Source organism: Aptenodytes forsteri, unplaced genomic scaffold (assembly GCF_000699145.1).
Source record: "Aptenodytes forsteri isolate BGI_AS27 unplaced genomic scaffold, ASM69914v1 Scaffold273, whole genome shotgun sequence".
Lineage (NCBI taxonomy): Eukaryota > Metazoa > Chordata > Aves > Sphenisciformes > Spheniscidae > Aptenodytes > Aptenodytes forsteri.
Genome location: NW_008795041.1, coordinates 3,622,830 through 3,649,153, shown reverse-complemented (window position 1 = coordinate 3,649,153; position 26,324 = coordinate 3,622,830). Strand labels below are relative to the sequence as shown.

The following is a 26,324-nucleotide window of genomic DNA, read 5'->3' as shown; positions in this document are numbered from 1 at the left end:
CCTCTCCTTTCTTGCCTATCCCTTCTGAAGAGTTTACAGCCATCCATTGCAGCACTCCAGTTGTGTGAGTCATCCCACCATGTTTCCGTGATGGCAACTATATCATAGTTTTCCAGCCACACAATGGCTTCTAGTGCATTGGTGTAGATGCGCTTCAGTTGGGCTATTGATCCCACCACCTTTTTGGGGGGATCCATAACCCTTGCATCTTTGCTGCTGCATGGATCTCCATCCCCTACCTCCGCTGAGACAGCAGACCAAAGGACCTCGCTAGCACACTGTCCCTCAAACATTGGCATGCCGCCCCCAGGCTTATCTCTAGTGAGCCTCATTGACATATTAATAATTTAAAGGACCAAGAGCATTTGGCTAAGTTTTTTTTCCCCTGAGGATAAAATAATCAGTTTAACAATTAACTAAGGGAGGAATATTCTTCATCCTTTCTTCATCAGGTTCTGCTCCTTTCCTTCTACTTCCAAAAAACACTATTGCTAAGGCTGTTGATATAATGGCTTTCCATTTTGAAAAAGGATTGCACTTTTTTTTTTGTAAAAACTAGCTTCTATCCTGCATTAGATTACCAACCTCAGCTATTTTAACTTCCAGTCTTAGAACTGACTTCATATCAGATTCGGCTCTTGAAGCGTTGGCGCCCAGAAGCACTGCTGTATCAACCATGAACTGCAAAAAGGCATCTCGGTACTGTAAAGAAACAAAAAGAGTGAAACGACCACTGGATTTGCTCTTGAGCACAGCTGTAGCAGTAGACCAGAAATGCCCAGCTATAGCAAAGAGTATAATACTTTGTACTTTCATGCCCTAGCAACCAAAGTTGTGCTTTCCTTACCTTGAATGCCTGCTGTCATCAAGGAAAAAAGGAGAAATAACACTGTAAACATACTGTGCATGACAGACAGAGATACCTGCTGTGGTTCACAGAGCATAAGTCTCAGGAAATGCAAATGACACTTCTGGGTTAGATTGACAACGCTTGCAGCTCTTACAATAGGATTAGACAATGTGTATGTGTGTACACCATATTTTACGCCAACTCATACAGTAATCAGCGTAGGACTGAAGAAGTACTTGTATAGAAGTGCAAGCTTAGTGGCTGAAGAGATAGGGAGATAAAGGGATGCTCCACTGAGCTCTCTCTTCTATTCCTGTCACAGCACTGCAACACATGTACCTGCTACAGTGCTCTGCTCTGCTCTCCCCAGGCTATCAAAGCACATTTTAGTCTCAGTGTGTATACACAAATGTTAGCAAAATACACTATATGTAATGATACTGTAGTGATTTCTGTGCTACCTTCCCCTCAGCATAATCTTTCAGATATTTTGGAGGGATCAGATTGCTCCTTATCAATTCCTACCAGCCCACAGTCCAACAGCAGCAAAAACATATCCCAACACATTTCCACCTTCAATCTTTTAGTAGATAAAATTCCTTGTATCCCGGCATCATCTAATCTGATAGATGTGGCTAAAAAACTTAATAAACTCTCAGGAAAGTCAGAAGGGAAGCAAACTGTAAAAACTTAATCAGTAGCAGTGACTTGTCCCACATGACAATCCAAGGAGTTGTTTTCCTTGAGCTTTGGGCTGCATGTGCTGGATACAGCCCACAGGCCTTCATCGAGTGAGGGGGAAAAAGGTGCTGCCACTGTCAAAATGTTGATACATTAAAGCCTTTGATAAACATCATTGGTTCACGACTGCTGTCCATAGAAAAGCAGCAAGAAACTAAGATGTAGCAGAGAAGTCATAAAGCGGGGGGGAAGAAGAAATGAATACTTTAAATCTGTTGAGGAACTCTTGTTCCCTTCATTAAATGAATTTAGGTTAACTTGATGATAATAACCTGCAGTGGCTCTTGAAATGTGCTCAGCCTTCTGGCCTAACTGAGTCCAAGAGGCAGGCCCAGAAGGCAGCTCACCGGGGCAGACTGCGGACATGGCAGCTTCTGGGCTCTACTTCATTGAGATGTTCTTGAGCTTCTGGGCACTTTGTCCACAATCCGGGAACTCCTGGGTCATCCCCCCCCGAGGGACGTGAGGGCTCCCGCTGCCACCAGGTCATGTAAAAGCTAAGGTGGGAGAAGCTCCAGCAGCTGCTAACTCTGGCAACTGTGCTTGACCAAAGGGTGCCCACAGCCTTTCCTCTAGCTGACTCCCGATCAGGGAGGGTTGAGCACCTTTTGAGCCCATGCCAGAGAGAGGCCTATATAAGAGCCAGGCCCAGAGCACAGCTCCAAGAGGCTGTCAGCAGATGCAGCAGTTCAAAAAGAAAAGGCCAGCAAACTTTGTCTGGCATACCCAACCTTAGATATGGTGGTCCCACGCAACAGGACATGATCCCTAAGCACCACTGGTGTAACTGTGTCTTTGTTATTGGACTCTTGGACCCAGATGGTACTTCATAAGCAAGGATGCAGCTCTGCAAGTCTCAGGCTGCAGGGAGTGCCTGAAGCCTTTCATTAAGGCCAGGGCACGTGGTCTTCTAGCATGCAGGAGGTGTGCAGTTGCTGAGGAGCTGTGCTGCCAAGTGAAAGAACTGTGAAAGGACAGCAGATAACACAGCCTCAGAGGAGATGAGAAAGATGAACCTGACCTCCCCTGAGACCCTACAGCTTCAAAAGCCTGGACCTTCAGCTGCAGCAGAAGAGCAGGAGGAGCCTGTGCCTATGAAGCTGGAAAGTGGAAACTCCCTTCACAATGCAGGCTGGAAGTCCACTGCTCTTGTAGCTGATGAGGACCCAGGAGCGCTGTCAGTTGGAGCACTGGGTCTGAGCCTGAGCCCCTCAGAACCACTAGAAGGAAGAAGCAAGTGACAGTGATAAGAGACTCACTACTGCAAGGGATAGAGGCCCCCATCTGCCAACCTGATTTGTCATCTAGACAGATTTGCTGTTTGCTGGGGGTCTTGCATTCAGGATATTGTGAAGAGGCTACCAAGGCTTATCCAGCCCTCTGACTACAATTCCCTGCTGCTCTTCCTGGTAGGCACCAATGCTATTGCCAGGGGTGACCTGGGAAGTATCAAGCATGACTACAGGGCTATGGGGACAGAGGTCAGGGGCATGGGCCCAGGTGGTGTTCCCCTTGATCCTGCTGGTGAGGGATAAGGGCCTGAGGAAGACATGACAGATGTTGCGGGTTAACATCTAGTTGAGGAGCTGGCATCAGCAGCAGAGATTTGGTTTCTATGATCATGGGAGCTTCTTTGAGAATTCACAGCTGCTTGGAAGATACGGGATGCATTTGACTAAACAGGGCAAGAGTATCTTTGCCAACAGGCTGGCCAACATGGTAAGGAGAACTTTAAACTAGAAACAACGAGGGAGAGAGTGATTCCTCAAAAAACAACTAAGGAAGGTGCAGATAGGGTAGGCAAGCCAAGGGCCCGGGGTGACGGGAAAAGAGGGGACATAACAATCAACAAAGCAGAGCTGAAATGGAACCCCTTTGAGGGTAGGTATGTAAAGAAGGAAGTGCCCGCAGGACAGCCTTATAAGGAAAGCTCCCAAGGCCATACTGAAGAATCAAGCATGACTGGCTGTCCCTTGGAAATACCTTTACACTAATGCACACAGCATGGGGAGCAAACAGGAGGAGTTAGAAGTCCGTGTGGAGTTACAGGGCTATGACCTCACTGGGATCACAGAAACATAGTGGGATAACTTGTACAACTGGAGTGCTGCAATGGGTGGGTACAGGATTTTTAGGAAGGACAGGCTGGGAAGGTGAGGAGAGGGAATTGTCCTTTATGTGAGAGACCAGTGCTAATGCATGAAGCTCTGCCTGAGCTCCTCCAAGCTCAAGAAAGGTCCATTCTGACAAGTAGGAAATCAAGCAAAGGTGGTAGGAGGCCTGCATGGGTGTACAAGGAGCTCCTAACTAAACTCAAACATAAGAAGGAAGTGTATAAGAGGTAGAAGCACAGACAGGTGACCCAGGAGTATAGAGTTGCTGCCAAATCTTGCAGGTATACGGTTAGGAAAGCCAAGGCCAACCTGAAGTTGAGTCTGGCAAGGGATGTGAAGACCAACAAGAAAAGACTCTACAAGTACACAACAGCAAAAAGACAAGACCAACAAGAAAAGACTCTACAAGTACATAATAGCAAAAAATGGCTAGGGAGAACATGGATCTGCTGCTAAGTGGAGCAAAGTGATAAATGATACTGAAAAGGCCAAGACACTCATTGACAACTTTGCTCCAGTCTTTGCTGATAAGACTGGCCTTCAGGAACCCCAGGCCCCTGAGACCAGAGGGGAAGTCTGGAGCAAGGAAGGCCTATCCTCAGTGGAAGAGGACCAGATTAGGGAGCAGAGTGGACATAAGTAAATCCAGGGGGTCTGATAGGTTGCACTTATGAGTGCTGAGGGAGCTGGCTGATACCATTACAAGTCCACTCTGGATAATATTTGGAAGGTCATAGCTATTGGGAGAGGTTTCTAAAGACTGGAAGAGACCAAGTATCACCCCTATCTTCAAGGAGTGCAAGAAGGAAGATCCAGGGAACTACAAGCTGGTCAGCCTCATATCAATCCCTGGGAAGGTGATGGAGAAAATCGTCCCAGAAACTATTTCCAAACACATGAAGGACAAGGTGATCAGGAGTAGTGAGCATGGATTTATGAAGGGGAAATCATGCTTAACCAGCCTGATAACCTTCTACAATTACATTAATATCTTGGTGGATGAGGGGAGAGCAGCTGTTGTTCACCAAGTTGAAAAAGTATGGGTTAGAGAAGTGCACAGTGAGGTGGACTGAAAATTAGCGGAGTGACCGGATCCAGGGGGCTGTGATCAGCAGCACAAAGTCCAGTTGGAGGCCAGTCACTAGTAGTATACTCCAGAGGTCAACCCTGCTTGAGCACAGGGGTTGGACAAGATGAACTCCAGAGGCCCCTTCCAAGGGGGAAGAAAAGCAGGGGTGACCCCAAATCTTACAAAAATCTTAATTTGAGAAACTTTTCAAGAGTTTTCGTGGTAGTGGTGCTTGTAGTGGTGGTGTGCTCTGATAGAAGATATCCTGAAAAATCCAAATCCAAACAAACCACAACCCTTTCTCAGTTTGGAGCTCAACAAAACAAAAGCAACAATGAAAAAAAACTGAGAGGAAAAATAGTCACTCTGATTTCCAGTTAATAATACTTACAGATTTGGCTTCTGTGGTGTTTTCTAGGTAATCCTCTCGAGATGCAAGAGAGAGGCTTGCTTGGTCGAGCTGTTAAAAATAACAAGAAGCAGCATTTAATAGGTAAATTCATCACAATTCAAAGGTAGCCCTATAAGCAACCTTGGAAGAGTTCATGTTTTTCTGACAATTATGATAGGTGTGTGTAAATGTCTAATACATAATACACTGCACCAGCCTGAGTTCCACAGGATTTCAAAACAACAGAAAAATGCTATACTGTGCTGACAGGCATTACCGAAAACACATTACTGTGATCTGGAGAGCCTCAGATGCCCCCTGCAGTATCGGAGCCACCTACTACAACAAAAGAATTACCTACATAATTTAGGTGTTTATGGCTCCATTAGTGAGTAGGTAATGCAATAGGAACTGGGTCTACAGGATCAAACAGTTGGTGCTGACAACCATTCATCCTATACATATTTCAGAGTCACAAGAGTCAGCTTGAGACAAATACTAGTCTAGTGTATGGACCAAATGCCCATTAGGTGCTGGAGCATATTAGCTGCTGTGTATCTGGAAATCATCGTTAGCTGCCTTTGAAATTGAGGTTACACTTTTGAGCTTCACCCTAGACCAGCGCTGAGTGCTGTATTTGGCTTTTTGAACAGATGCACTGAAACAGCTAGATACCAGCCACAGAAATGATTGTGTGCATGCACGGGAAATTGTTATGCCTCCGCTACATTAGCTAAAGATGTCTGATAGGTCCAGGTGAATCCTTGACTTTCACTTATCTTTTTGATCTAAACATGGATCAAATTTGTTGGTCTACAGTCCCCCTAATATGGGGAATAAGGTCCTCAAGGTAATTTCTAAACCAGTCCTGAAAGTTCATTGAGATCTGCACTTAGTCTTTTGAGTGAATGACTACATGGGAGTATTTGCATACTGTTTCAAAGCTCCTAACCAGGCAAAACTCACAGCGCAGCATATATCTTAAAATTACTACTGGAAGCTGAGATTTCCCAAAACACTTCAACGCGATCAAGTTAGGTTAGGTTACGGAAGCGAAAGCTGAAAACATAACTCAATCAGCTTCCAAACTCTGAATAAAATACTGATTGGAGCAGAAACAACAGTTTTGATGTTTTAAAAACAAATACAGCATCAAAATAATAATTTTAGAAGATAAGTCTAGTGAAGAGAGATTGAATTTATTCATACAATTTCACATAAGTCTTTTTTAACCTAAATCCTACACCATTTATATTTCACATTTTCTACATTTATAAAAATGACATAAATAAATACAACTTAGAATCTAAAATGGATTAATAAATGTCATCTTTTCCTCTACTGGCTGATGTTCTCAACTTTTAAAATATACCATAAAAAAATGAAACAAATCATCCACTAAAAGGAGAGTAGCTATGATGCTCAGTGCAACTCGGATTCTTTGAAAACCAGTATCACCACTTTTTTTCAGCATATTGAAGCAAAAAGAATACACAAATATACACAAATAAAAAAAGTTTTATTTGGAGTTTCTACTTTTTTCCGATCCATTCATGATTTTGCAATGCTGAACAAAAAGAATTTTGCAATAGAGCCGTTTTCACAAGCAGATTGAAATACTCCGTGGTACATCTGCACCCTGAGAATTTGTTAAAACATGGACAAAGTAGAATACTGGTTGATGCATTCTGCAGATCAAGTTCTTAATCAAATTAACAAGAACAGAATACCCTACAGAACAATATGTTATTCATCGCACGTAGTGCTTCAGTTATTTAGATACCTAATTCTTAGGTGCCAATAAGCATACTGAGTGAAGATACTGCTCGGTATAATTCATTTCCAAGAGACCAGCAGTGAGGATATAACTGCCCAGCCCTTTGCTGACAGGTGACTTGGACTGAAATATAATGACAGGAGATACATAAATATCTCTCCTGAGTGTACTGTTTCAGTTCTTTTAGACAAATCTCCAGCTGAAGCAATCCTGACAGGATCTGAACAGCATCTTAGCAGAATGACATCTTTAATACAGCAAACTGTTGATCTGCTGTTGACTTGATTATTCAGGAAAATGTCATAGAGATGGGGAAAGTTACCCTTCAATTTTATACCAGCTAAATGCCTCAGTCACAAGAACTGACTCAGAATTGACATCCACTCCAGTACCACCACAGTTAACTGTTGTTTGATCCCCAAATACAATGTATTTGTAGGCTATATTCCTACAGCTAGCCAAGATGCTAGCAACGTAAAGATCATAGATCTTATTTTGCCGTGATGAATGGCATCATAACTTTCTTCTTTGTCTCTTCTCTCTTGCCTTCGTAAACTATCTTCTAGTAGCAGTGGAGGGCTGGTCTACTCTGGCTACTCATCTCTACTTCTTAAACAACAGCAATGCATTTGGCCCAGGCACTCAGTCTTGCCATGGTGACATCTCACAGTAATAGTTACAATTCTCTCTGGAGTTTTGTCAGACTACAGTGAGGCAACATTTCTTGGGTCTTTTTCTCACTAATCTAAACTGTTGTGTCATGCCATGCACTCGTAACAAACTGGTAATGCTTTGGTCCAAAAGCAATAGCATTTCAGTAAAAAGGTTAATTCTGTATTTCAGGCTTAGAAGTGTTTGGGATACATCTGTGTTGTAAGGTGCTGTATAAGCACAAGATAATGTGTTTCCATTGCAAGAAAAATAGCTCAAGTTCAAAATATCTGCTACTGATGCACCATTCTTTATCTTCACAGACAAAAAACATTCTTCATGCAACTGATGAGTCATAAGCAGCACCCAGAACACCCCCAGGACTGGATATCCACCTCTCTCATTTTCACACATATAGACCCTGGACATTGGTCCACTGGGAACATATTTTACCTTTTTTTGCCATTTGAAAGGAGAAAATATCCTGTACATAAATATTTTTCAATAGCATGTGTTTCCTAGTGGCTTCTACATTCCCATAAATTGGCACCTATGTACCTCTGTAAGTCAGTAGATAATAGCAACAATAATCAAGTGTAAACATTTGGCATGTAAGCATTTATTTTTTAAAAATGAGACCACGAAATACCACTTAAAGTAACCTATTAGATATACTATATTGTACCTTCAGGATGTACCGATTGGAGATTTTGTCATCAGCAGCCACATATAAACGGATGAAGACAGAGTTGCTGTATTGACCACGAAGAGTTGCCAAGGCTTGGACTAAGCTAAACCTCCTTTCTGACCACAGCCCTTCAGGTCCAATGTTGGATTCCAGCACAGGCCAGCGGAAAGGTGAATGCCTCAGTATACTTAACAGGGGTTTCACGTCGGCTTTTTCAATTTTATCTGAAATGTCAAAGTGTGACAACAATTACATTCCAGACAATCCAAATCCAGCAGCAGCCACATGAGACACAAAGATTTATCAGCATTGATCGATTTCTAGGCAAGACAAAAAACAATAGCTGAAACCCAAAGCCTCTGCTCTGCCTGTGAGCATAGAAGCACGGGAGTCCAACCCAGTTTATCTGAATCAAGAATAAGAGAGGCAAATCAGTTCCTTTCAAAAAAGGCAAAGGCCTGGAATTAAGTCAATTAAAAAAAACATTCCTCGCTTAGGAACTAGCATAAACACTTCACTGATTCTAAGAGGGGGTTATTGTACATAATCAAAGCTAGAGGGATCAGCATCTCGCCACCAAGGCTGCGGGGCAGGCTGTCTCAGTTGCTGACAGTCAGTCTCATGCTGTGCTGGAAGAAAACTGCTTAGGAAACAAAGTCTGAAAGAGTCAGAAGGACAAAGGGCACTTTGAAGGACAAAGTCCACTCCCTCCCAACTCATCTTTCACCCATGCAGCTACATAAAGGCAGTGATGTGTCCCAACCTAGCGTACATCACCTTACAGCAACATTTACAAGCTCAGGAAAAGCACTCTGCAAATGTGGCTATAGGGTTCCCTGTCCAAACTTGCTTGACATCCAGATAACTCGAAGCTAAAGAATCCATGGCTGTCTATGCCCAGCCCTGTGGAAGTGTTTTTGATTAAATGTATTTAGAGAAAGGTAGAAGGTGCTGAGCAACAGGCTCTTGAAAGTGTCAGTATGAGAATTTCATCAGAGGGCTCCTCTGATTTACCAGGCACTACCCCCACACCCCCAGGGCACGGTTTTGGCATCCTTTTGCACAGATAAATATCTCTTCACAGTTCCCTGACAAGCAGAGGTCTCTGTAAAACTGACTTCTTATGCCTTGGCGTACCTCAGTCTTGACAGCCAACTTCAGAAATATGTAGAAGCCCCTCTGCATTCAGTTAAATCCAAATCAGTGAAACCTGTGTGTCTTCACAAAGCTTCAAGAGATCAGCGGAGAGCAAAAAAGCCTGCCTTTATAAACACAAGTAACACATGTGTCCCCCTCAAATCAGGCCACTTACTCTCATTCATGCAGGATGCGTAAAGGGTCTTGGCCTTCTGTACAGCTTCGCTGTCTCGTCTTTTGCTGATGGGTTTCTCAAGCAATGCTGAAAAAAGAAATTACTTTTTTTTTTTTTCAATACATGGGAAAATGTAGGAACTGTCTGTTTGCCTGTCTCAGCATTTACTTTAATCATAGCATTTGTTTAACTGAGGATGAGGTTCCGCATGTATTTTCTTAAGCAGTAACACAGACATAATTGCACTTTTTTCGATCCCCAACAGAGAAGGAATTTTTATTTATTTATTTTTAAGAGGACTGTTTTAAAGCCAGTTGACAGATACTGTTTATTACTCGTCCTCACAAACAGCCACCCTCAGCAAACTGAGGGGACAATTACTTTTTTTTTTTTTTCAATACATGGGAAAATGTAGGAACTGTCTGTTTGCCTGTCTCAGCATTTACTTTAATCATAGCATTTGTTTAACTGAGGATGAGGTTCCGCATGTATTTTCTTAAGCAGTAACACAGACATAATTGCACTTTTTTCGATCCCCAACAGAGAAGGAATTTTTATTTATTTATTTTTAAGAGGACTGTTTTAAAGCCAGTTGACAGATACTGTTTATTACTCGTCCTCACAAACAGCCACCCTCAGCAAACTGAGGGGACAGGGAGTCAGGAATTCTTTCAAGTGGTTCAGCCTCTGGTGCTGGTACGTTGTGAAATTGGGGTCTAACGAAGAAGGTGACAGGATCCAAGGATCAAGACCACTGGTGTTCACTTTTGCCAGCTCTGCTGCTGCTGAAAGAAAGCAGTGGGGAACTGCCCCGTTGTCTGTCAAACACACACAACCTCAGTCTTGTAAATGACACAGAAGGCCAAGTGTCCAACCACTATTTGAAAAGCTGCACTATATAGCTCCCCTCACCCTGTGGGCGTCAACCTCCTTGGTGCCCGAAAGCCAAAATAGCTTTCCTAAGCTGTCATCTCTCTGCATTCCTTGCATTCCTCACGTTATGTTATGCAAGTGAAATAGCATGAAAAGTGCATCTGAATCTCAGCAGTCTGCTCTCAGCTGCCCCAAGCCATTTTATCCAAGTTGTAAATCAGCCATGATGCAGCTGCAGATACACATATTATGGCTAAATGCAGAGGCAGCTTAGCTTCAGCAAGATCTATCAACTCAGGTGCAACACAGCATGTGCACTTCCATGGCCAAAAGAAGCAGGGTAGTACTTGGGCACAGCACAGAAACAGAGCTAGCAAACCCTGTCAGACCTCACCTGGTTTTGTAAGACCCAAACAGGTCCTGCACAGCATTACCTTATTGTTGGGACCACTGGAGAAAGTGGCTTTGCTGAAACCATCCCAAGTCCCTCATGCTTATACTCAGCCAGAGCTAAAAAGCCTTGAAAAATTCAAGAGTGCCTTCTCTATACCATACTCCGCAGTGCTCTGGGTTTCAAATGAGTGAAGGCACAGTGCAGATTGGCCCTGCATGGTGCTGTGCCTGAGCTAAGAAGCATGTGCCACACAAAAGGGGGAACAAAGTGCAACCTAGGAGTCCCAGTGGCTCTGCCAAAGTCAGCGAAGGGCCACTGGGACTTCATAACACCAGCCATGGCAAAACCAAACCGCTTCCACACGGAGCTTAATCAGGTGTCAATGCAACATTATTCTTCTCTGCCAGTACTAGCTGGGATGATGCGGAGTACTGAAGAGGTGGTAGCGCTGCCATCCAAGAGCAGCACCTTCCTGCAAACTGCTGCTCGCTCTACAGCCCCTGCCCTTTTCAGCAGCTCACCAGAGTCCTCTCTCCAACGTCGCCTCTCATGGGAGGCAAAAGTCCAGCTGGGTGGTACCACTAGATTCTGTAGCTGAGAACGGTCTGGGTTTGCACGGCTCCACCCAGTATTAGGAGCTCACTGCTGGAGGTAGGATTTAAAGACACTTATTTCCCAGGATTTCCCTAGCACCTTGAAGAACCTGCCATGCTGCACCTCTCAAACATTCCCCACCTGTGCTCACGTGAGCACTCAGGGGACCATACTGCTGACATCAAAGTGTTTATTAGCCAAAGAATACCATAGTGATGAACAAATGCTACTTGTTCTCTCCCTCCAATCACTTTTCTCCTAAAAAAAAACCCAAAAAACCGAAACCAAACTTCATTTGCTTGGATCTTTGAGAAATGTAAAGAGATCACTCCCTTTTAGTTATGGATAAGCTTTTCCCTAAAAATACTGCTGGACAGGATTCCCAATGGTTTTGGTTTCAAATCCTCAAATTGTTAATATTTCTCAGCTTGTTAAATACAATATAATACCAATCATTGACACATCTCCAGTGTGCACAGTTCTTAGCAGAATAATCAGATCTGTTCATGTTTTAAGAATGGCATTTTAAAAGAAACTATAAATGAAATCTACATAAAACTAAGGATTAAAAAATACACTCCTGTTAAAGCCATTGCAATAACTTCTGTTCCTTGCCAATGAGCTGCACAGCTATGAATTTTTGAAGCTAATACAATTCAATGGCTAAAGCCCAGCTAAAGCTCAGGAGAGATACAGAGAATGAGATCCAATAAAATAAAATCAGCTCTAGGAATACAACTGCATAAAATCCTGCTAAAATCAGACCTGGTGTTTTCCCATCAAACCCTCTCACTATGGGACAGAACGAAGCTGTAAGACTCCCTGCACTATTGCAAAGAATGAGGTGGAGTAGATGCTTCCGATTTGCTCAGAATTAACTTATGAAGAAAATTCTTGGCTCTGATGACAGAAAATCCAGTAATCAAACATGAAAGCCTTAATAAGGTGGTTGAATCCTGCGAACACTGAAATAGGGAATGTGATCCATGAGTGAGTGCTCTTCAGGCTATAGAGGTTCCTCAGCTTTAACGTCAAGCTTCCAGAAAGATTTAGAAGCTCAAACCTGGAGCACTGGTCAGATCCACCCGATTTCTGCATTAGCTAATATAAAATCCAAATACAAGGTTTAGAAATTCTATTCTTATTTAGCTCACAAATATATGTGGATTTTATGTGTCCTTGAATATTTAAATTCTTCTTAAAGAAGACGACCAAGAAAAGGCAAGAAACAATGGGTACTGATCAAAAATATGGGTAATCAGTTAGTCTATCTACAGGTTGCTGTATCCATGGAAAGAAAGTCATTACCGTGATTGAAATCAATGGAGACACATCAAGCTATCTTTAAATTAGCAACGTCAGGTACTGTGAGTAGCCTGGCCATAGTAGCAGGCTGCGACAGCCCCCCTCCTGTACTGAGCATATCTAGTTGTGTGGGTCAGCGCACGCCGAGCTCTGCAGTGCAGCGTTTTGAAGGGCTGCAGGTCAGAGTCTCTGCTCTCCGAGGACGTCCGCAAGTTGAACAGACCTGCCTCAGGGCTCTCCTGTGCTCGCACCAGCAAAGAGAGGCGCTCTCTGAACAGTGCTCCATCTCTTGACGTGCAATGTGGCATTTCAGGCTCTCGTCTACACTGAGGAAAATGCCAGCCTGTGACCCACAGAGAGCAAATCCAGCCTCTCTGCCAAAATTCAACTCTTAACTATAGCTGGCTGGGAGGACTGTCTTTCCACCTTGAAAAAAATTAATGGCTTCAGATATTTTCTGTTTGGACACCAGAATGAAAAAAAAAAAAAAAACAAAACACTTATGAGGTCTTCCAAGGGATAGGAAGAGAAAGACCACCCCAGATCAGTTAATGTTCAGCCTGATGAGATAGCTGCAGACCTGCTGTTCAGTTCCCTCCCCTGCCTTTCCAAATGCCTGCACTCACCCCTCGTTAGGGGATTGTGTGTATTTGTGCAAATCCACTGAGAAGTTCAGTCTAATAGGTTTTTCTAAAGTCCAGCAGCTGGAATTAAAAACCGTGGCCATGTTAGGGAGATCAGGGTTACCAGCATTTTGACTAAAGCAGCGCTCTCAGCACTAAGAAGGACGTTGAGTTTGTTCTTCTTGCAGCTTTCTTTTTTTTTTAACTCAGTTTTCTTGTTTCAAAATGAAAAGCTCCAACTCCCTTAAGTAATCTTCCATTTTAGGACTCCAAAGATTAACTGAATTAAACTTGACTTTATAAACAGTCTCAACAGAGCAAAAAAAAAAATATATCCTTCACCAGATTCACTGATTGTGAAAGAAATTTTATCCAGCTTCGATCAGCATCTTTTAGCTTCATCTTTAAATAAGAATTTTTAGGAACAAATCGCTTTGACCAGACTAGGAAACACACAGCACTCCAACGATACTAACAAAAAACTCTTGACATGATAGTTGATTTGTTAGCTCTCAGTTAAATGTTACAGTGCTAGAGATGGAATAGCCATCTAGCTGAAAAGATTAAAAAAAGACCACAATCTAAGTTGATTTACAACCCTCTGAAAGAGCACAGGATCGTTATTAAGAGCAACCACAATTTTACAGCTTATTGCTGGCTACTGACTTACATCACTAGCCTGCCGCAAATGCAAAGCAGAATATCATAGCCAAAAATCACTAGGACAAGCAAAGTGAACCAGCATAGCTTAAGCCACCTTGAACATACAGTCTGCGATCATGTTTCCCCAGCCAAATATAAAGTACATGTTTGAATGGCTGTTCTAGCAAAGCAGCTCTTCTTCAGTCACGTCTTTGCTTCCTTCAACTTTCAAATTAATTCCACAGTTATTCTCTTCAGAATAAAAGGGATTTTGGCCTGCACTACTGATCTCAGCACCTCATTGTCCATGTTTCCGTATGCACAGGATGCCCAGATGCAAGATTTATGTCTCCCTTCACATAAAACATAGTTATGGCAAGCGTCAAAACCTATTGGTAATTCTGCTCCGCAGCGCTGAAATAACATAACTCATCTCATCAAGCTACTACCACTTGCACAGTCAGAAACTGGCTAAAGGTGTTCATGATATCCTAAACTTTGAGGTTGCAAATTGCTTCATCATTCATTTTCTTCTACCAAGGGGCTGAGGGCGGGGAGGTTCCCATTACAAATCAAAGTTCTTGTACTTCTGGCAGTCCAGGTCAGGCAGGTTTGCATCACCGCTCTCCCTGGCTCTTGTACAAAACACAGACTCAGGCATTGCCAACAAAAAATGCATCATAGCTTGGAATGATCCTCAGTTGTCTGAATTGTAGATGCTCAGATAGACAGGAAAGAAGCCACAGCTGGGGGGCGCGGGAACTGGGGTTGGGAAGGGAAGGAAGGGGCTTTATATTGAATTGCCTTCAGACAGTGCTTTTCCAGGGCAAGAGGGCTAAAAAAGGCCAGCTTCCCATGGTTCATTTCCCTACAGTAAATAGCAATCATCTGCTGTTAAAAGTGAGAGCAAGGCACTTTACAAAGTAAGCTTTGCTAGTGTGTGTGTGTTTATTTAACTGCATACTATTCTAAAGCTGCTAAGGATAGTCTTGTGGCTAAGTGTTACCTTTAATCTTACTTTCCATTTCTAGCCCTTGTTGATTTTCCAGCCTACTGTCTTACACAGCTTCACTGTGGTTTTCAACCACCGTATTTTATTTATGTCACTGAGAAATCCTGTACCTTTCCCTCTTCTGAATTGGAGTGCATGAAAAAGGGATTGTACAGCCAGATTTGCAGGGAAGAGAAAGATGCATACCATTTATTCACGTTAGGAATATTGAGTCAATTTATCAGTGTCCTGATCTGCAGATTGTATATATTCCATATGCTCTCAGACAGTTTTCTACATATACAGTTGAATTGCATTCCTGAGAGATACTATGTGATTCGCTAAGCATATTTCTTGTTCTAGAGAGAAAAATGTAAGTTTTCTCTGCACTTTCCAACCCTAGATATGGAGAATACATTGTGCTAGTAAAGATAATAGCATTTTTTTTCTATTCATTTTTGTCCTTATCCTTTTACAAACATTTGCTGTATGTGGAAAATGCAAACTGAAGTGTTTGCACAGTGATATCTGATGATGATTTGAAATATATTATAATACTTTATATCTTCAAGAAAAACAATTGCATGTGCAAATATCCCAGCGGGAATATGCTTGGACTTTAAACAAAAAAAAGCTATACAAGAACCCCAGGAGGACATCCATTTCCTGAAAAGTTGTAACCCTGGAGGAGTGAAAAGCTAGAAGCAGACAAGTAATTCAGCATGAACTCCCAGGGCAACACTGGAGCAAACAGCAGTCTTGGACTGCAAAAACAGACAAGTATCAAAGTGGGCAGATGATCTTATTGTTGTAGACAGGCTGGTGAGACAGACTGGAACACTACCCACCCTTCGGCTGTCCATATTTTAAAAACAGTGTTGGACAGCTGGACCGGGTACAGAAAACCATCACAACCATTTGGGTTTTTCTTTGGGTGGAGTGGCTTGAGAAATAGGAGTAGGGGAAAAAAGCCATGCAGTGAGGGAGCATGATTTGTCTCACAAAAGATGGCAGAAGGGTGATGGGATTACAGTATGAAAGTACTTCACCATTAGAAAATGCTTGGTGCTAAAGAGATCTTTAGTCTATTGAAAAAAGGCACAAAGAAAGCCATCAGTTGGAAGATGAAGACAAATTCAGCAGTGACAGTGATTAACCACTGGAGCCAAGCAACCAGAGGAGATAGTGGCTTCTCTGCCCCTTAACGTCTTCAAGACTTGATGCTTTTTTGGAAGATAAGCTTTAGCCCAATGTGAATTATGTTTTATCCCAGTGCAAGCTATTGAGCTGCATTACATGGGTAATGTAATTATCTGTGATACAAGAAAGGTCATAGGAGATAATCTAATGGTTACTCCTGGCATTGCACTCTATACATTTAGGATAAGGTTCCCAAATGTACATGTTCCTTAGACACGTGGGACCAAGGAGATGCAGCCATTATCCATTGTTGCAGATAAAGAAAGTGAGCCACAGAGGATTAATTCCTCCTTATCTAACTCATGTCAGAATCCTTCTGATTGGAACCGTGCTCTTTTATGAGCATAAAGCTTGCTGAACTTGATCCAAACACTCAAAGAGCTTGATCCTTTGGAGATGGTCAATGCCCCTCAGTCCCTTTAATGCCAGTGACAGTGGGAGTTGCTCAGCGTTGCCCAGATGATGCTCAGTACTACAACTGAAAGCAATTTGTAATGCATTGTTTTCAGGAGCAGATCCAGAAAGCAGAAACCCATGCCTGCTCATTCACTGGGCCAAAGGCAGAGGATGCTCTCTCGTCAGCTATGTCCACAGTAAGGCCTTATCAAAGCCTCACGCAACAGTATGCTCTCCCTTTGGTTTGGGTAGCAGTAGCTAGCAACCAGATATTTGGCTCCATATTGCATGTTTATGAGCTTCAGTTTCTTAGACCAAAATGCAGGAACTCTGCTTGTGGAAAGGGAGGGGTTTTGCAAATACCTGATGACAGAGAAGGTGGATTTCTCTTTCAATTCTTGAGCAATAAAGACTCTGTTCTTCACCCTCCCCTCTATGCTGCTCTACAGCCATAGGGGTCAGGTTTCTAAACTGATCAGAAGAATAATTAAAAGAGCTGTTCACCCATCTCCAGCTATCAGTCAAAAGCTTTGTTTCCTTCCCAGGTTAGCACCATTATGTGCTACATCTGTGAAGCAGCAAAACTCAAGTTATCTTTTGGAAATTTGAAAATCCTCTGATGCCAGCAGCAGGATGTTTTAAAGGATGTCCTGTGAGGAATTTCAGCTTAAAAGTAGAGAAAAATCTACTCAAACCTTGGTTTGAGTTTGGCAATCAAACCAAGCACACAACACTTGTGTGCAGAATGTCATTCCCTGAGGTCCCTGAGCCATGAGATAACTATGATTAATCTAGTCCTCATTAAGAATGTCTAACCCTTAAATCCCGTATTTTCTTCACACTAAAGAGCTATGGGAAAAGAGTTCCTGGAAAGCAACCATAACCCCTAAAACCCAAGTAGCAAACTGCACTTATGCCACTAAGGGTATCTAAGGACTCCAACTGTGTCATGAAGGCACCACCCTTTCTTCAAACTTACGGTGCACTGGATTTAAGAAGCCAAGTTCAGTACAGTTCACAGAGCAATGATTTGGCCAGGATTGCCAAAGGGCACACAAAAAAACCTTCAGAACCGCGCTGCTGTTATGGAAATTGCAGCTAGACAAATGTACAGTCTTAATTACAGTAATGCGAGCTTACATGTTCCAATAATGATTATTTCAGAATGGTTTGGGGTCAGCTGACATTCATTTAGAGTATCTGGTTTCCAAATCCTTTTTTTCAGAGCCCAAAGTTAAGCAAAGGAGAGCTGGCAGTGGTTAGTTTTATGGATGAAGGCCTACAAGGGGCACAATGTTCTACCTCAAAATAAAAACACTGGCCACAGCATCTAAAATTATACACGACTGTTGTGATCGCTTGACCAATGGTAACTTCCCTGCCTTGCTAATTGAAAATATGGGTTTAATAGCCTGCAAGACAAACAGTCCAGGTTACGAGATCTTCAAAGAAAATCTGATATATATATATTTTTGTTCTCACCAGTTTGGAAACCTGACCCCTATAGCTGGAGAGGGGTATAGAGGCGAGGATGAAGAATATATATATATATATATATATGTTCTAAAAGGAAGTGACAGACTTAACTGACATATTTCAAAGCTGTACATACTTCTTGGGAACAAGACAAGTATAGTCAAGCCAAGATTATTCTTAAAGTTAAATCTGTTCTTTCAGAGCACTCTCCTGAAAGAGACATGGACATCACCTGCTGTAGGACGCAACGTTTAATGTTTCAGTGCAACTTTATCCCTTTTAGCAGGTTTATTAGCACAGGTCAAACTCCCACACTAATGCACCTGTCCAGCTTCTGTTTCAGAGCTGCTTTGTATCTGGAAGCCTCAGGAGAAGAGCAGAGCAGGTTCTCGCCTGCCTGAAAAACACCACAAAGACAAACCTCGGTGGAGGGTGCAGAAGCCTACTTACAGCTCTCTGACACCAGTGTAACCCAACTTCAAATACATAATTTCAAGGCCTGATTAAATTCCTTTATACCTTTAAAACACAAGTTCTTCTGATAATTTCTCCTGCTATGCAACTTTAGTTTACAGTACAACCCATTTCCTCTATTAACAATTGATAGCAATATTTGCTTTTTGAGGCTTCCCTAAAACGCGAACTAACCTAAATTTATTTATTTTTGTAAACTACCGGTTCTGCTAATTGTTCTGCAGTGCTCCTTGCTAGTTTAGGTGTCTGGTGCACAGTCCGAAATGTGCAGTCTGGAGTCCTCATCCTCACCAGACTCTTTACAAGAAGTGCGCTGCAAATGGTTGGGTTTTAAATAAAAGTTTGTTTCCAGGATTCCAAAATAAGAAAATACACTGTTTAAAGATGTAATTTTCACTCCCTCACAACTAAAAAGACAAGCAATGAAAAATTTTCTCACCACTGTAGTTAAATAATTTTTAAAAATACCAGCACCTTACTGACATTAAGGCTCTTCTTCCTGTCTTTTCTTGGTGGCTGTAAACATTGTGGTTTCAGAGGACAGGAAGGGAAGAAGTCAGAGCCTAATGCACTACAAAAAAATATTTAAATGCATTTTATAAACACCTATTTTGAATTTCTAATGCATTATGGTCCAGATTTCTCTACTGTTTGCTAAATATATGTATATGGAGAAACAAACTAGCATCAAAGGCTTGCAAAAAAAAAAAATCTTTCTCCTTATGCTTAAAACTATCCTTGCCTAAATAAAGCTTTTCCCTTTGAGTCTAAAATAAAACAGCAAGTCAATACACTTCTCTGGTGCTTATAATGTAGCTTTTAAATTTTACCAAAGCATATATTATTTCCACTTTCACATATTTTGTGTTCCCTCCTTAATCAGCCTTCTACTACTTTCTTACCTTTTTTTCTCTTGGTTCCCCATTGTAAATAATCAGGTCACCAGAATCATATTATTGGAGTACATAAGGACTCGAAATAATCACTCCAAGCAACATTCATAAAGAGAAACTCCTTGTTCACACAGGAATATGAAATAATGCAGAGTACTAGACAAAACTCAGATTGTCCTACCACCTGCCATATTGTATATTCCCACCTCTTTGGAAGGCAGAATCATCCAGGATGCCAATGAATAGGGCTACTGGTCCCTTTTGGAAGGCCCTGTGTTGGCTTACACAGCCTCAGATATGCCTTAAATATAATAGTTTCCATATTTTCAAACCAATAACTTCTTATTTAAAAAAAAAATACCAACCTACCAGTGTATTCTGCAGCTCCAGGAGCTCATTCTTCATAATTGTCTTTGTGGACCTGATACCTTAATCTAGGCCTGCCTTGTTTTGATAAACTGCATCTACCCCACCCCTTGTTTTATTTTGTGGGTTTGAGGGGAGAGAGTTGTTTGTTTGTTTGTTTTGTTGGGTTTTTTTAAAAGGCATTTAATGATGATCAACACACCATTAATCAATTCAGGCAAACATGTTTCATATTTGATACAACTAATGTCCATCAACCTATTTCTTGATGGCAGCATCCATCTCACCATGGTTAGACTAGTGACTCTTGAAAATAAACAGCCCATCATTATTAATTCCTCTGACATTCTGATAGAACATTTAATCATTATGAATTATTTTTGCATTAATGAGGATGTAATTAATACGCATGTCCACAGGAATTCATGAAGATTTAGTAATTAATCAATTCATAGAGGTTCTAATTCCCAAGGAACATAGATCAAGTAAATCAAACAAATGTTCCCAAACACCAATTTCATGAAAGGATGCTGTATTTACACAAATAAACCCAACTAATATACTGACATTTTAGGTTTCCCCCTCACTCCTTGAGAAGAAATTCCCCAATCCTTTTCTTGAATATCCATTTTGGCAACATGGAAGTTCTCATGAAAATGGCATTCAGACAGCTGTGCTTACATAAATGTTTCCTAATGCTGCTCAGTGCCCTAATATACAGCACATTTCCTAAATGACAATGCTGTTTGTTTCCAGTTTCAGCATTTTGTAAATTCTCTGAATTTGTATATGAAAAGATAAGCACATCATGTGAGTTCCTCCAAAAGTCAGCTAACATAACTGTACACAAACTGTAACAAAACCAAAAATGGTCTTATAGGGATGTGAAAGCCTCTGTTCATAAATCTGATTTCAATAATAAATCTTAACCTTTTGAGCAATATCCCCTGCTCCCCTACCCTGCCCCTCTAGCCTCCCAGTATTATGCTGTAGGGGATAACACTTGTCATTATAATATTAGGCACGAGTTTAAACTGCATTTAAACCAGAAGATTGCAAGATCCCCAATTGTTGCAATATAGGTGGAGCTCCGTACTAAATGGCAGCATTAAGCTTTACTTCATTATATTAATACTTTCAACATGTACTTGTGTAATTTTTTTTGTTCGTCAGAAAATGGGAAATCAGATGTCACGAATTGCTATGCCTTCCAAGGTATGAATCCTCTTTCTGCAAAATTACGAGTCGAAAGTAAAGTCATATAGTAATTTTGAAATTCAATGTCTGCAGATATGAACATATCCTTCTGCAGGCAACAGCCAAAACAGAGGTTCACTGTAAATCCAGGGGGAATATCGTGCTGCACGTGGAACGGTAGCGTGCCATAAGCTCCACTCCTGTTCCAGCACAGGGCTCGCAGGAGGATGCCAGTCTGGTCTCCCAACCAGGGAGATGCTGTGGGAATCCTGTGGCTCAGTTACTGTGCTGTCTTAAAACCTCATTTAGGAACCAAAATTATCTCCTTTCTGTACTCATGGTTTCCCAAAATCACCCATTACAAATACAACTTCATTTCGAGCAGCCACAAAGCCTGGAAAAAGTCCTGGCTTCTCCACCTTTGACTCAGGTACTTCATTTCGCCAGAAAGCTATTAACTTGTTGCCCAGAGACATTTACCTGACTCGTGCCACTTATGGGTTTTCTTACATTTAGATGAATAAGCCATTATAGGAAAGATCTGGACCACTGAAAAAAAATGGTCTCTACCATTGAGAAGAGATCCATTTGTAGTAGAAAAGACCAAGCAAAACAACGTTAAGCACTGTTGCTCTTAGCTGCTATCTTGTTATCCAGGAGCAGCTATCCAACAAGAAGATATTGGAGGCAATAACAAATACCCTCTGAGGTTTTTTTGCTTAATTACTGCTGGTATTCTCCCTCTTACTTGGTACAGCTCTCAACCAGCTACCTCTGAATGAAGAAATCACAAAAGACGGGTCAGCTAATACAGAAACCTAGGGATGAGTCTCAGCAGCTACATTACAGATTTCAAAGCCATCCCAGTGGTCCCAACTGAGCACCTGTTGAAGGGTGGGAGAAGAGAAACCAGCCCTAAGGAGCCCTGTGGCACAGGGTCCTCTGTGCCACTCAATACCGGCAGCAGCCGCTTAACACCAACTTCTGGGATTTGTCTGAAAGGACTATCCTATGGTCAAATAGCATAAATTTCCATACTGAAATATTTTTATCTTACTAGTTTTACTTAAAGAATTTATTTTCTAAAGAAAACCATTGCAGATTATCTTGGGAAAAGTTGCCTACACTGCCAAGTTAGTTTGCTGTCTGTCTGATGTTCTTTAAAAATCCATACACCATATCCTCCTAAAAGACCTCCATTTCTTTTTCTTTTCCACACTGGAAATTCCTCGCTTTAAATTGACTGGCATTCAGAAAATAGCCACACTAGAAAGCTTAGCACAGCAAATTAGTCTGAAGTAGGTGTCTCACTGGGCCAGGATCAGTATGGAGACTTAATCTGTAAACTGGTTTCCACAGACATAAATTAAATTTAAAAGGCCTGGAAGACATGTTCACAAATGAGTCCTGTAATTTAAATCAGCTCCTCTGCAGTGCTGAGATTTAGGAATGTTTGCGTAGTTTTTTGTTGTTTTTTTTGTTTGGGTTTTTTTTTTAATTTATTGCTTCCTGCATGGTCACTTGAAAAAAAAAAAAAAACAACAACAAACCCAGCTGTATATCATTGTTCTGCAGACTTCAGAGAAAGGAAAAGAAACTGCTTGGTTCACGATCAACATTCACTACAGGTAATAGGCACTGATTTACTTGCCTCAGACTTCCAGTTCTGAATTATTCGCAAAAAGCCACTTGCATTTCAATGGTAATACATAAGTGCTCCTAAATTCTTAATTAAGGTCACCAATCAAAATGGAAAAATTCAGCAGGAACACAAATAGCTCTGCAGGAAATTTTATGGTAAATGAAAAACATTTATTAATTCACAGAGCCATTGCAATCTTGACCTGACATAAGGCTGAAACAGTTGCAGTTTGTTCATACAACAGGTGCCACAGTCAAACCATTTTTTCCATTTTGAAGGACTCCAAGAGCTTCCTCAGAGGCCCATCGTCACTAAAAGTGTTTGTTCTTAACCAACGAGAGGCACTTCTTAATACGCCTGCAATGTATCTGCAAATGAAAGGCTGGCTTCAAATCAGGACAGTCTGGTCCAGCTAGGAACGGTTAACTGGAAGTAAGAGTACCCCTGTGCTCCCCAGGACAGTTCTGTAAGGAACCAAGAAATTTTAACCTAAATTTTAGATGTCCATTACCTGGACCTGGGTCATAACCAAAACCACAAGTCTCTGCTTTTGACATATCTTTGGCTATCTACAATTGTCTTCTATACATTCCTCCACAACGCATGAAATCCTGCTGTTGCTGCCATCCAAGGAAAGACCTACCACTGCTTTCACCAGGCTGGGATTTTAGCCATTTTGTACAGCCAGGAGATCAAAGTGAGTTACACATGTGGTTTATGGATTCCTCTGAGGGCAGAAAAAGAAATTCAAGTGACCCTCAAACAAAGGATGGAAAAGAAATGAAAGGGGAAATGATGATATAATTTTAGTTTGGATCTATCCTAAGACAGCTAGAGAAAGCCATGGGAGCATTATATATATACATATAATTTTCCTACCCCATTATAAACCCAAATCTTAGAAAAAAAAAAAAAAGGGTTTTTAACTACCACATTAAGTTCTGCAAATCTAGAAGAACCCTGAAATGAATGTTTCTTGTCCTGTTCCTTCAATCAACCAGAGATATGCAGGCAAAAAAAATCTACCACCCAGTAGTTCTCAGCTATTTTCCATTGACCCATCGCCATTCGTCTCTTTGGAATTCCCCATTAAAGCACCAAAAATCTTCACCGATACAGAAAATGTTCTACCCTGTCTTGAAGCTGACACCTGCAAAGTCATATGCTCTTGTGTTTCTGCAATCTCAAAAAAAAGAAAAAAAAAGCTTTGCTCTCAAACCCAGTAATAGTTAGTGCAGGGTTCAGTACATTATACAGCTACACCTACCACTTTTTGGTAAGGCGAAACTAATTCTTACACTTGCTACCCATTATCAACTGGAAGGTCTTCTTCCGTAGCAATTGCCCCTGAACGAAAAATGAAGCTTCCAGAAGATTGAAGATACCCTTGTGTAACCAAGGCCATACACAGGTCTTCGCACAAATACCCAAACTCCCTTTCTGCTTAAGGCTCAGGAACATTCAGGGACCAGAAAACAGATTAGCGTTCAAATAATTTATTTTAAGTAACATCATTTTTTAATATATTGCCTGAATAAGTACTTCTGTCTATATCACACCGTCAAAGAATATCAAATATGAAAAATGTGGCTTTCTGGCCAAGCCATGTTATCACTTTAAGATTAATAGTTTTCTTTAATACGATAAATATTTCAGAACGTAGAACTTGTGTAATAATCAGCTCTTTAAAGACTGGGGCTTTTTTAATCTACTGAGCGTCAAACAGGGACGTTTACAATGAAGTACAAAGTTCCATTAAGAGTTCTTTAGCAAGGACAGATTAAATTGGCTTCCAAGGTCTGGTCAGCCATATATATGTTTCTCTGTGCAAGAGATCTTCATCTTGCTAAAACTTTTGATAGCGAGGTTGTGGTCATCCACAAATTAATAACTCAGTGTCAAGCTAATTTACTGAAGTAACTCAAATTAAAACACAAACATACATAGAGGCTGAAGTTACACCTTGTTATTTCAGCTACCAACACTGACATCCAACACTTTTTTCTTTTCCTTTTTTAATTACCAAGAATATATTCTGGAAAGTTTATTAAGTAAAAAGTTAAGGAGGAGATGACAAACGTTATATTAAATCAACTCCTCTACACCACCCAACATTTCATATCTTTAAAGTAGTTATCAGGCACTTCATTACACCCCTTTTTTGATATGGAGTTTCCATTAAGCAAATACTTCTCACTTAGATGTTTCTTTCTTTGCCTTGTATTTTCCTAGCTAGGGATTAGCAGCTTCTAAAGGGACTGCAGTAAGAAAACCATATAAAAGTGTGGCTTAGCATGATGTCCTTGATTAGGGTCTGTAAAAAGAGGAAATTAAGGATGAGAGTCACAGCTTGCTACTCTATATTCAGTTAGGACTGGCTTCTTTGTGGCTGTGGTTCATGCAGGATGTGCAGTTATCTAATACAGCCCGATTCTGGCAGCAGAACAATTAGAATGCAAAGCATAACTTAAAACATGCTCTGGCAATATTTTTTTCCTTTGGCTGTGACATCTTCAGCAGACTTAAAACAGCAGTCATCAGATCGTATCCTATGCTGAAATTCCAAACTCATATTCTGAAACCGAATGCAGCTTTTAAAATACTTAACGATGTGAAAATTGAATACGATATGACTGAAGAAAGCAAGCGGAGAAGGGCTTTGATGCCTACACAAGCACATATGTACAAAATCTAGGAGAAAAACAAATGCTATATAACATCCTAAAATTGACCTCTGTTCTGTGGTGAGCTCAAAGCAGGCTCTTATGTCAACTAATAGGTCAATAACATGCTCAAGGTGTGCAATGCTCAAGCACACCACCACCAATAATAAATCTTGCACATCTCCCTTCTTTTGCATGACTCACTTTTAGCCAAAATTGTAAGAATTGGCAGGGTTTTCCTACCTAACAATAATCATCACCTTTTCTCCCCAGCTGGTCTGCACAGCTTCCTGATGAGGTGGCCTTGCTGCAGAGTATAGCACAAAGTCAAGTCACGTGTAGATTAAAATACCTCTCTTCCTACACATTTCCACCCCGGGGCTATTTTTTCCTCCAGACACACATTCTTAAGCAGCCTTCTGTTTCACTGATGATAGCTCAGGTACTTCAATGGCAGCTTGAACAGCAACGTGAAGGAAACACAATACCCAAACAACCTCCGTCTCGGAAGTCTGTAAATTGCCTCCTGCCAAGAGCTAGGTAAGTATACTAGAAAATATCTCTCTGTTTTTGCCTTATTACATTCTTTTCCTGCTATTGGCCACCATTAGAGACAGAGTGCTGTCCCAGACTGATGTTTGTCTGGATCTGGGACATTCTTAAACATGCATGCTGTGCTCCTACACTCTGGTCTACCCATCTACTGCAAGGGGGAAAAGAGTTCAAATCCCCTCGCCTTTTCCTTTGGTATAAGGAGAATCCTTTCATCCTCCATTCTTAACAGGTAGAGTTTCCAGCAATTCTACTTATCCTCCCAAATTCTGTTTCTGTTATAATTCACTATCTCTCAAAGTTATTTTCAATAAAAACCAACAAAAATATACTTAAAAGAGAACATCAAGTTGGGCTGTTGGATATTATCCAATGATCAAAAAGAAGCGTGGAGTCTTACTAATTTCAAAACCAGCCAATTAACAAGCTACAGTGACAAGCCAACCAAAC

At 41.3% G+C, this 26,324-nt stretch overlaps 1 protein-coding gene across 1 annotated transcript in view; it reads right to left on the bottom strand.

The window, feature by feature from the left end:
- PHEX (phosphate regulating endopeptidase homolog, X-linked) overlaps positions 1-26,324 on the bottom strand; it is a 112,946-nt gene that overhangs the window by 78,998 nt on the left and 7,624 nt on the right. The window contains exons 4-7 of the mRNA XM_009276909.2: positions 9,594-9,680; positions 8,279-8,505; positions 5,166-5,234; positions 586-702 (exon numbers count right to left, since the gene is read on the bottom strand). Of these exons, the coding sequence (XP_009275184.1) occupies positions 586-702; positions 5,166-5,234; positions 8,279-8,505; positions 9,594-9,680 (500 nt within the window). The remainder of the gene's footprint in view (positions 1-585; positions 703-5,165; positions 5,235-8,278; positions 8,506-9,593; positions 9,681-26,324) is intronic.